At 35.8% G+C, this 13,108-nt stretch overlaps 1 protein-coding gene across 2 annotated transcripts in view; it reads right to left on the bottom strand.

Moving 5' to 3' along the window:
- LOC115215369 (guanine nucleotide exchange factor subunit RIC1) overlaps positions 1 to 13,108 on the bottom strand; it is a 341,602-nt gene that overhangs the window by 265,061 nt on the left and 63,433 nt on the right. For both annotated transcript variants that reach the window (XM_029784517.2, XM_029784518.2), the window contains exons 6-7: positions 5,821 to 5,933; positions 3,929 to 4,014 (exon numbers count right to left, since the gene is read on the bottom strand). In XM_029784517.2, coding sequence (XP_029640377.1) covers positions 3,929 to 4,014; positions 5,821 to 5,933 — 199 coding nt within the window. The remainder of the gene's footprint in view (positions 1 to 3,928; positions 4,015 to 5,820; positions 5,934 to 13,108) is intronic.

Raw genomic sequence — 13,108 nt, 5'->3', positions numbered from 1 at the left:
AGTAATGATGTTTAATATCTACCAAATAATAGAATTGGTATTTACTGCAAGTCACATTACCTCAATAAACTTGACATATCTCAACAAAAAGTAGTTTCAAACATGATATTGCTCAACAAATGAGAGACTAATATATATAAAACTTTCTGCAGTTAAGAGTAATGGAATTTTGAGTGGATATATCTGATTTTTGCAGTAAACGGGTTAAACAGACCAAGCCCAGAAAATTAGTGAATTTTTCTAAGGGACAATGAAAGAGTTTAAAACTGATATCATTTTTGATATTGAATGGATGGCTGAATCAATAAAGACCTGGATAAGCTGCCTTGTATTTTGTTATGTGTCTTTATTTTCTAAATTCAAGCACCACCAAAACTGACGACCTTTCATCAGAGTGTTGTTAATGTAAATACATGTTAAGTAATGGGTTTGGTTGATTTTACCCTCTCCCAAAAGTTATGACCTTATACTAATCTTAGATATAATAATTATTATTAAAGGCAGTGGACAGTTGAATTATAATATTTAACTAAATACATCATGTTATTCATACATACTACTTTTCAATATTGAGTATGACCACTTCCCAATTGGCAATAGAGTCTAGTCATTTTTCCAGCTTATTAAAACTTTGGCATTTGCTAAGTTTAAAATCCGTCAATTGTAGGTTTTGCTGCATTTTGTCAATTCCTTTCATGTTTTAAACTCAATTTCTAAAGAGCCTACTTTATCTTTCATTACTCCACGGTCAACAATATAAGAACCAGTCAATTATTGTTTGTTCCTTCTCGAGCCATGTCTGGCCCATTAGGGCCAGTTTCCCGGTTTCCTTGGCGTATAGGTTTCCCACCTAGATGAGATGCCGGTCCGTCACAGGTGAGCTGCAAGATGCAGGAGGAAAGAGTGAGAGAAAGTTGTGGCAAAAGAGTCAGCAGAAGTTCGCCATTATTTTCTACTGGAGCCACATGGAGCTTAAGTGTTTCGCTCACAAACATACACATCGCCCAGTCTGAGATTTGAACCCGCAATCCCTTGACCACGAGTCCACTGCTCTAACCACTAGGCCATGTGCCTCCACCAGTCAATTATTGCAGTCAGTCAAATATCTGGCCTTACACCTGTATTATCATAATTAATTAATAATTTATATTATTTCATTAATATCATAATATTGGATTTATAATACTTTATATCTCTATGTTAGCTTTTGCAAATATGGACATCCATTTAACTTACTGACACAATTATGGGTTCTATTTTCAAGAAGACCATGTGTGTGTGTATGTGTGTGTACATGTATGTGCGCACACACATGTGCACACATACAATAAATGACAAAAATAAAAACATGAGAGACTAAGTGAAAACAAAGAGGGTAATTAATAGGCTTCCACTCAAGAGAAGGAAGGAAATAGAAATGCCTGATGTTACAAACTCAAACTCATCATCAGAAAAGATGGAGAGAGAAAGAGAGCTTTTCCTGGATTTAACAACTTATGGATGGAAGGATGGATAAATGTACACATACACACACATACACACACTTTATCTTCTTATACAGACCATAGCTGCAAATATAAGTTGTAATCAAGGTAAAAATTTAACTATTTGGCCTAGCTTCTATTTGGTCACTAAGTTGGTCATTTCCCCATGTGCAGTTGCAATTCTATCAGTAACTACAATGAAGTGCTCCTACATAATGAATAAATTATATGAATAGAACAACTTTTCCAATGAACTGAAGAAGTAGAGAGAATAAGTAAGCAAATGAAATGAAATTTCCAATCTGGCTACTTTTCAAAATGATACTTTTGTTGCCAAAAGATTTCCAGAAATTCCAGCTAATCTGGTTTGGTAATGGTTGAAAGATATTGGGTCTTAATTATTTTCTTGTGCTACTGACATTTGTTGTCTACAAAAGATGAAATATCAAATTTGTAACTAGCTTTTATGTTGCTGCATAGCAAGAGCCACAGCACAAGTATTCTTGACACAACTCCTGTGAGAGATTTTCTGAAAATTGTGCTAACATTAGTTTAGAAATGTATTCTAGTCTCATAGACAACAACCCCTTTTTTGTTTGGATTTGAGAAACAAGAATAGGTGCAGGAGTGGCTGTGTGAGTAGTAGCTTGCTTATCAACCATATGGTTCCGGATTCAGTCCCACTTCATAGCACCTTGGGCAAGTGTCTGCTACTATAGCCTTGGGCCGACCAAAGCCTTGTGAGTGGATTTGGTAGATGGAAACTGAAAGAAGTCCATCGTATATATGTATATATGTATATATATATATATATATATATACATATATATGTATGTGTGTGTGTATATGTTTGTGTGTCTGTGTTTGTCCCTCCCACATCGCTTGACAACCGATGCTGGTGTGTTTACATCCCTGTAACTTGGCGGTTCAGCAAAAGAGACCGATAGAATAAGTACTAGGCTTACAAAGAATAAGACCTGGGGTTGATTTGCTTGACTAAAGGCGGTGCTCCAGCATGGCCGCAGTCAAATGACTGAAAGAAGTAAAAGAGTAAGATCATAACTACACATCTTAACATCAGCTGAATCACCATCATCAGCAGCAACTGCTGTATTCATTTATGGAAATAAACACAACTGCCACTAGTTCAGAATATTCCAACTTTTCAACTACAAAGCATGAATGAACACAGAGATAGCGTACAGGACAACCAGTTGATAGGTTAGAAGTTCATATCTAATAACCAACATTGTGTTGTATCCGTAATATTCATAGACAGGACAAATATCAAATAGTCCAGTTCACAATGCTTGTAAACAAATCACTACTATAAATGGTTGCAGCACTATGAGGTTTATGTTTCAAAGACAAATGGATGTCAGAAAGTTGGCTTATCCTGCATAATGATGAAGTTTTCACTTGTACCACTATAATTTAGTGGGTATATACACAGTATTGTGGATAAATGGCTTAAGTGCTAGACTGCTGACATTAAAACCATTAATTTTAACTCCTGCTTCAATCACTGCATTGAGCCCATGGACAATATGTACCATACTGTCAGCAGATTACAAAATGGCAGTGATAGTTGTAATGGTATTAGAGGTGGGACAGATGGAGAGTATCTTTAAACAAGTAGCCATATCTGAGTAACATGAGAACTAGTCAGAAGTTCCACACACAAACATGTGGCATAAGACAAGACATTTTAAAGTCCGGTTTTATGTGTCTTTTTTTTTTTACAACATTTTTTTTTTTGAAGAAAATCTAAACAAAGGAATGAGTGAGTGAATAAATGAAGGAAGTAATGAGTGAGTGATTAAGCAGATGGGTGAATGTGAATGGACAGGTAAGCAGATGAGTGAATGTGAATGGACAGGTAAGCAGATGAGTGACTAAATGAAAGATTGCAGGAGCGGATAATGATCGAGTGATTGGATAAAAGAATGACTTCATCATCATCATCGTTTAACATCCGTTTTCCATGCTAGCATAGGTTGGACGGTTTGACCGGGGTCTGGGAAGCCAGGAGGCTGCACCAGGCTCCAGTCTGATCTGGGAGTGTTTCTACAGACGGATGCCCTTCCTAATGCCAACCACTCCGTGAGTGTAGTGGGTGCTTTTTACATGCCAGCGGAGGCTGGCAACGCCCACGATCGGTTGGTGGTTTTTACGTGCCACCTACACGGAAGCCAGTCAAGGCAGCACTGCCATCGACTTGAAAAGAGTAAATGAGGGAATGAGTGACTGAATAAGTGAGTGGGTCGGTGAATGGAAGAATGAACATAGGACTGCAATTACAATGGATATGTGCAGTAGCAGATATTTAAGAGATTTTGAAAACACAAAGATCAATGTGGCAGTGTAAGTACATTCTTTAGAACCCAGAGGGATCGATTTGCTAGTACAGCACATGAAACCAGGGGAAATAAAACATAACTTACCTATAGCATCCATATGCAATTAACTGATAACGATGATTGATAGCAACACAAACAGCATCTGTTAATTCTTTGGCTAAGATTCCCCGCTGATAAGTATATAAAAATAAAAAATGGTAATTTACACATTAATGATAATAATTAGACATATATAGGTAAATTGTAAAATATAAATGACAGATGTAGAATTGCAACTGATTCCACATTACTACCATGCATCACTATTCATACCACTACTGTGTATGTTTACTGGTAACTATTCATCTGATAGAAATGGAAAATAGAAATGGTCAAACCAATAGGATACTGGACAACCAGCCAAGAAGTAGTAGTAGTAGTAGTACATGTAGTCATCAACAGTTGTTAACACAGCTAAAATAACAGTCAATAGTACAGTTCACCTAGCTGAAAGTAGGGACCACAGGTTAATAAAATTCGCTGTTGTAAGCCATAGCAGTACCTTGGAATTTTTAAATATTTCAATAACTTAGAGTACTAAGTTCAAACTCTCTTGCAGGAAATGCTTCCTGTAATAGACAAGTGTTCTAGCTAGAGGAAGATTTGTTAACCATTCACTTATAATTTGAAAACCTAAAAATAAGAAGTAGAACTATGTTAATTCCATTTCAGGAAAGAATTGTTTTTAATTTGAGGAATAAGTGGCACTGACAACCTAGAACTCATACAAAAACAGTGATACACCAAATTAGATAAGAATGTTTTCCAGTTGACTAGCTTTTCCACCAAATGCTTTACCTAAATATAGATTTATATTTCAGAAAGACAGACGTAAGGAAAAGAGGAATTTTGATATCAATTCTTTTCTGACAGGTACCAGTAATCTACATGACAAAAAAAATCCAAATGGGAATCATAAACCAGTCAGAGTTGGTTCAATGAGGCTTGTGATGAAATACATAAGGGTCTTACTCAACCTCTACATTTACTATTAGCAACACAGATATCATATATATAGTACCTTCTCCATTGTGTCTTAAAGAATTCGCTCAAGCAATTTTAGAAAACGGAAATTTAGGCATGGGTGTCACAATTTGGAAATTATAATACTCATGCATTTCCTAAAAGATATTATTCATGTAAATGAAAGCAATCTTTAATTATGTTTCCTGATAACAACTGTCATACCAAAGTACTGATGAAGAACTGCTATTACACCAAAGTACTGACAGAATAGATACATTGAAGCTCCAGCATCTGGCAACTGACTTGGTAAACACCCACAAAATTATTAACAATCATGCCAACAACCACCTTGAGCACCTTTTTGAGCTCCATGTGTCTAACACACATGAGCATGCCTACAAAGTCAGAAAACAGCACTGCTCCCATGACTTTCGGAAACATTTTTTCCCACTCAGAGTTGCTAAAGCATGAAACAAACTACCGGCATCAGTTGTGAGTTGCCAAAACATTGCATCCTTTAAAACCTCCATGCTTCCTGAAATTCGCTAACACTACACCTGATATGCCCCACTCCATATGCATGAACACATGTATATCAGGACTCATACACTGTTCACTTTCCTGACTCTTGTACATAATTCTATGTACTGCACATGTACCTTTGATGAGTTATAGTGCACCTGAGCACTATACACACACAGGCATGTATCTGACTCATACATTGTTCGCTTTCCAGACATTTTTACATTACTGCATGTACGTTATATGCACTTTCTGACAAGTTGTGGTGCACCTGAGCACTGTATACAATAATTTCATTATATTATATTATAATTTCGTTATTATTTTTACATCTAAGCATTGACTTAGAACTACTTTCATACTGAAGTACCCACCCATCACACAAAAATATCACTCCTGCCTCTGTAATTACTGTTCATGTCTCTTAGTTCATTCATGCCTTCACTTACATTATCAAAAGCAAATGCTGCTTTCCCTGTGTTTAGCACCAGGCTGTAACCTCTTAGAAAGGGGCTGTAATCAAACTGTGTCACATAGCTGTCTCGGTCTGTGGAACGGGAAGCTGCAACAGAAAACAAATCATAATTAAGGTAATGGAATCAGATTAGAAGGGTAACTGGGTAGTGTTGAATATGAAAGAAGCAATGTGGAATTAAAGGAATGAAATTAAGAGGGTGAAGGCTAGTATTCTAGCAAAAGAACAGATAGATCAGTATTACATCCACATAAGTGTCTGAATGTCACATGTAAATATGCATGTGAACATAGTTATTTGGTGCAGATTAAGAGTGTAAGCAACATGTATACTAGGCCTAAAGAAAAGCTTTAAAGGGACCTGAAATTACAATATTCTCATTAATTTGTGATTTAAGACAAAGTAATCATCCTAGAAACACTAAATAGGTTTACATATACATAGATTTCTATAGAATGTTTTACTCAATGGGAAGATGTAAAAGGAGTGGTGGTTCTGGAGTGTTTAGGATGTGGATGATGTATCTGAGATGAGTAAGACATAACATATAGAAAAAAAGAGAAAGAAAAATAATATAAATGGCATATGAATCCAATTTAATTTAAAATTGAATATCTGAAATATGAAGACAAAATTAAGTTATATATACAATAGAATTTAAAAGATTTTTATACAACATCGCTTCACTAGCACCTGTGTTGGTGGCATGTGTAAAAAGATTCGAGCGAGGTCATTGCCAGTACCGCTTGACTGGCCCCCGTGCAGGTGGCACGTAAAAAGCACCCACTACACTCTCGGAGTGGTTGGCGTCAGGAAGAGCATCCAGCAGTAGAAACTCTGCCAGATCAAGACTGGAGCCTGGTGCAGCCATCTGGTTGCCAGCCCGCAGTCAAAACCGTCCAACCCATGCTAGTATGGAAAACGGATGTTAAACGATGATGATGATGATAGGTGAAATTAAAAGTGTAATGCTATAAACATACAGAAAAAAATACTTTACACAACTACATTTTATAATTAATATACGTATTAATATCTAGTTACCTGCCTGTGTCTCTATTACCCAATAATCTTGTAGACCACATGTGCACACATCTGTCATCCAATTTCTCTCACACACACAAGGTACATATATCAATCTATCTGACATTACAAATATGATGTTCATATTCATAATGTGTATTTTTGAAATATTAAATCACTGATCCTCACTCTACAGCCTGCAGGATATTTCATCTATTTACAAAAAAGTTTACTTCTAACAGTTAAATGCAGTTCTCCAAACAGCTCAGCTAACACACACACACACACACACATTACAAAAATGAATTATTTCTCATTCTCTTGAATGTTTATAAAATTCTTATGATGTCAATATCTTTATCATCATCAGCTGCATTTAACAACTGTTTCCCATGCTGGCATGGGTTGAACAATTTGACAAGAACTGGCAAGGCCAGGAGCTACACCAGGTTCCATACTGTTTTGGTTTGCTTTCTACAGCTGGATGCCCTTCCTAACACCAACCACTTTACAGAGTGGACTGGATGCTTTTCACATGGCACCATCACCAGTGCTTTTTTACATTTTTTAGATGATAACTGGCTGATAACATTAAGCATATAGCTGTGTGGCTAAGAAGTTCACATTGCAACCATATGGTTTTGGGTTCAGTTCCACACCACATCACTTGAGGCAAGTGGCTTCTTCTATAGTCTCAGAACAACTAATGCCTCATGAGTAAATCTGGTGAACTGAAATTCTGTTTGTGTGTGTGTGTGTTTGCCCCAACACTGCTAGATAATTGAATCTGGTTGATTTGAGGTGAAACAAATGAACTTCAAAAACAAAAAAATACAGGGTCAATTTGGTTGCAGTCCAATGGGTGAAACCAGTAGAAGAGTAACATAGTATTTGCAAATTAATAAACTCTTCTTTTTTACTAATCTATCTACATTTAAATTGAGATCATGTAAATTGAAGGGAAAAAAACGATTTTACTGAAATTATCCTTAAAAGAAAAAAAAAAAGCACACACCCACACAAATATAATTTAACCCTTTGGCATTCAGATTACTGTCAAATGTAATGCTTATTTATTCACATTGTCTTGGATTGATCATGCATTATCTCATAACTTAGAGATTTTGATGATGTGATTGTTTACTTTTAGAGACGACTGTTGTTATCGTTAGGCCTAACTCATCGTAAAGTCAATACCACCATGACTGATATCCAATCTACAGTGGAGAAGGCTAGCCACTGGATTTGGTTAAAAAGAGACGATGAGTGATGGCTAGAAGAATATTGAGCTTTATTTGATAACCAGTTGATCTACCAAGCGGGGCCTCATATCAGTGAGGGGGGGGGGGGCTGTGCACATTGATGCCGTCGAGAGGTAAGCCCCGAAACGGCGCGCATTCTCTCCTGATGACCCCATACACTTGCTGGCTTCCGGTATGCGGAGTTTTTGACTGGTAGCACTTGCATGTGCAAGTTGTTTGCAAGACATGATAGAGTGAGTATGAGAGGCCAGATCTCACTAGTTTAAAGATAAAACAAGTAGAATCTTTTGGCCAGATACGTCCAGTTTAAATGCTGAACGGTTAAGCAATTGTTAATTGAAATGACTATCAAAAAATATTGATATCATATGCACATATCTATAAGTATGCCAGTGTGTACGCCTACATCAGTGTCAGAACTAGTGTTCTTTACAGTGTATTAGTACTTTCCATAACTTACTTGTTCAACAAGTAAAATTCATGAAACTAGGGTTAATATTATCAACAAAATCCTTTGAAGGAGTTGCACTAATATGGTCACAGTCCACTGACTGAAACCAGCTTAAATAAAAACCATATGGTAATTTTTTTACATAGTCATTGTATGCAAGATTTATGCTCATTGACTGTCATTTTCTCATTGCTGTTAGTTTTTGATTCCTTCAGTATAAGCAGTCATTACAATAAACCTGTAAATTTTAGGTTCATAGTGTTTTCTTTTATTCTTTTATTTGTTTCAGTCATTTGACTGCAGCCATGCTGGAGCACCGCCTTCAGTCAAGCAAATCGATCCCAGGACTTATTCTTTATAAGCCTAGTACTTATTCTATCGGTTTCCCTTGCCGAACTGTTAAGTGACGGGAACGTAAACACACCAGCATCGGTTGTCAAGCGATGTTGGGGGGACAAACACAGACATGCAAACATATACATACACACACACACACATATATATATATATATATATTATGACAGGCTTCTTTCAGTTTCCGTCTACCAAATCTACTCATAAGGCTTTGGTTGGCCCAAGGCTATAGCAGAAGACACTTGCCCAAGGTACCATGCAGTGGGACTGAACCTGGAACCATGTGGTTGGTAAGCAAGCTACTTACCACACAGCCACTCCTGTGCCTGCTTGTTCATCTTTTTTTTTAAATAATGACCCACTCTGTAAGCTGGTTGATGTTAGGAAGGGCATCCAGCTGTAAAAACCCTGCCAAAATAGACAGTAAAGCCTGGTGTAGTCTTCTGCCCAGCCAGTTCCTATCAAACCAACCAACCCATGCCAGCATGGAAAACAGACATTAAATGGTGAGGATTTAACATTATAAGTTTTGGTTTCTATTTAAAAAAACTCAAATTCAATCTTCAAAAATATTTAATAAAATATTAAAAACTAAAACTAACAGAGGTATTACTTTTGTATCTGGTCTCCATCACTACCAACAAATTGACATGAAGGCAAAAAGAAAAGCACGAAAAAGAAATAAAACAGAGCTGAAGTGAAACTGTACAAGCATAATGCTGTGTAAACTGAGGAAACTTTCTAGTTCTGAATTAAAATGCAGATGTCTGTTTACAATATTGGAAACTTGATCCCCATCTGTGGCCTTGCTGGTGTTTTTCCAACACAAATTGTTTGCACATATATATTTAGTATTGATCAGTTTGTGTGAGAGAGAGAGAGAGAGAGGGCATGATGTATACAATGCACACAAAGAACCATAACTAATAGGATATAATTAGAGTATTTGAAGGGAAGAAACAATAAATGAAAGAGGTGTAAATATTTGTGCGGGGGGGAAAAAACATGTGACATTTAAGATAATTGTTTTATTTAAGAATCAAGGAATAATTGATGCAAAATGGCAAAATACAAGTAGTGAATGAATAAATGAATGAACTAATCTAGTCTAATGAATGAACAACAAGCAGTGAGTAAATTCAATGCGATAATTTAGAAGAGGTCATGAAAAAGAGACGGAGATAAACAGTTATACACAGATCATAAGATAACAACAGACCATAAAAGCAAAGTTCACAGTTGATACTCAAGCTACATGCTTAATCCCCACCAGACTAAAACTACAAAAGCAACTCCAGTATAAGTGGCTTATTTTACAATATTAGTACCAAGTTGATTTTGGTTTCACTTTTTAGTTTTTCAATAGACAATCATTTTTTTTTCATTTGCCTGCATATCATTTTTTTTGGTTTTCTTTATATTCCAAATATATTTTCTACCATTAGCAGATTACAAACTAAATATCTTCTCAATAAATGCAACAAAAAAAACAACTCAATTCTTTAGATTTACACTCATTATCATTATTATAGTCACTGAGGGCAGACAATGTAATGTTATTGTTCAACACAGGTTTTAGTCCTATAGGTTTTTAAAAAAAAAAACACCAAAGGTTTTCAGAATATAGGTTGCAAGGACAAGATCATATATAGAATGTAAGTTATATTGTTTATTATTATCAAAATGTACAAATTGTATTTGTACAATTTGACTCCAAGTCTCACTCAGAGACCTCAAGAGGCAACAAGTTAGAAGTTCAAGTTGGTAGTATGACTAAGGTGCCATAATTTTGGATTTGCACAGAGTATTGTTCTGGAGAATGTCTGTCAAAACATAAGAAAATTAGAAGTTTGTTCTAAAAGTAATTTGGTGATAAGATGAAAGTATCATCTTAAGTCAACAGTAAAATGTGTTTGCTATTATGTACATTTAAAAGTACTTTTGACAATGTTTACAGATTAAAATGTTTTAGGAATTAGTTTCAATATAAAACCAAAACTCCAGTAATATACAAAAATTCATTCGATCAACCAAAACACTGTTTACAAAAAGGTTCACACCAAATAAAAAGTCCAAGCATACCTCATATGAGAAACCTTACATAGTCAAAAATATTGCCATATTGTGGAATTCTATACTGTGAAACATTTTTCCGGTGACTTCCATGTTCATTAACTCCCATGTAACATGAAAATTAATGGAAAACTTGGTTTTACATTACAGAATTCTATGTTATGGCAAAATTTTCAGCATCACAATGTTCCCATAACATACACCCATACAGAGGTGTACCTGTAATCTTTTATTATTTTTATGCTAGCAACTTTTATTGTTATTATAATTGATGTTGTTTTATTGTTGGTGATGTTGCTCTCAGTGGACTAAATAAGTAGAAATTCAGTAAAGATGGTTGGCTCAGTGTGAAACTGGTCTGAGATGAGTTCGCAATAGTGAGGACTTTGCTGCTCAGTGCACAGACAAGAAAGTAACGTCTCAAAAATGATTTTCAGTAAGTATAATTATCACTCTATATTCAGAGTTCTAATCTTTGTAGGTTTATTTTGCCGTTCATTGCTTCAGGTTAGATGAAGTAAGTATTAGATATACGGGAATTAACAGCTTTCTGAACTTTTTCCATTCCAGTCTTACTCTGGCAACTGTTTTTAGAACATCTACATCCACTGCAAACTAGATTACAAAGCAAACAAGTTATTAATGACTTCTACAGAATTTGGCAAGCATTTGAAAGGATTTATCCTGTACATTTTCTTACAATTAGCTAATCCTGTTAATCTATGAAGTCTACTTTTCCCATCAGCCACTCTGTTATCCCACATCGTTTATGCACCTATAGTCTACAATAGGTGCACCTTTTGGAATTCCCACCTATTCTATGTATGGCTACTTTCCCAATGACAGAATTGTCTTCTTTTTCCACTTACTAAAACTTTAATCTTTGCCAGGTTTACTTTGAGGCCTCGTGATTCTAAGTTTCACTTCAAAGTTTGGAATTTCTTTTCTGAACCTTTGACTGATTCGTTAATGAGAATTAGATCATCAGCTTACAAGTGTCCCCACAGAGTAGTGTTAAACTTCTATTATGGCCTAGAAAACAATGATATACAGGAGACAGCTGAGAACTGAGCCCTCTTATACACTAACCTGCATGTAAAATTCCTCACTTAACTCATTAATTCTTCCTTTGCTGATAGCAGTCTGTACGTAGCTCACTAACTCACACAATCCATTCAAAGTAGCCAAGTAGCCAATCAAAAGCCTTCTTCAGATTGACAAAAGCTTGATACAGTACTTTACTCCTAGCAAATAATTTCTCTTACAGTTGTCTAGTTAGTAAAACAGCATCAGTGGTCCCCCATCCTGAATAAATCCAAACTCTGTTTTGCCTAGGCTGATTCTCTTCCTAATCAATCACACAGTAAATCTTTTAATATCTTTCAGAGGAAGGGCAGCACTCATGAGACCTTTGTGTAATGATTGGAAGGGAGAGAGAGATGGAAGGAGTTACCCTTAGGCCAAAGACCTGCTCTGAATGCTTGCAACAGAGTTGACTTTACTAAAAGACCTAAGAGCCTTGCATTAAACCAAATGATTTATTAAGTCCACTACTCTTTAAATAATCTTAAGGCACAAGGCCTGAAATTTTGGGGGAGGGGGCCGGTTAATTAGATCAACCCCAGTATGCAACTGGTACTTAATTTATCGACTCCAAAAGGATGAAAGGCAAAGTCGACCTCAGCAGAATTTGAACTCAGAACATAAAGACAGATGAAATACCGCTAAAGCATTTTGCCTGCTGTGCTAACATTTCTGCCAGCTCACCATCTTCCAAGGGGAATATTGCAGTATTTATGTTAGAATAATATTGGTTAGAGTTGTTAGAATATGTTAGAATAACATTGTGACAGTTGTGATTGTGACTCATGCTAAAATATCAGAGGATTATATTATAATAACAAAGATGATTTATTACATTGGAGAAGTGAAAAGTATTATTATAAATTCAATTGGTGCCTAATAGTTTTGGAGAAGAGAGGGAATTCTTCAGAATAATGAGCCATATATATGTACATATTGATTTCTCACACTGGCATATAACCAGTATGAATATGTCATAGGTGTATGTGTGTGTATGCATGTGTGCATATAAGATA

This window comes from Octopus sinensis, linkage group LG9, assembly GCF_006345805.1.
Source record: "Octopus sinensis linkage group LG9, ASM634580v1, whole genome shotgun sequence".
Classification (NCBI taxonomy): domain Eukaryota; kingdom Metazoa; phylum Mollusca; class Cephalopoda; order Octopoda; family Octopodidae; genus Octopus; species Octopus sinensis.
This window is presented reverse-complemented; position numbering and strand designations above follow the sequence as displayed.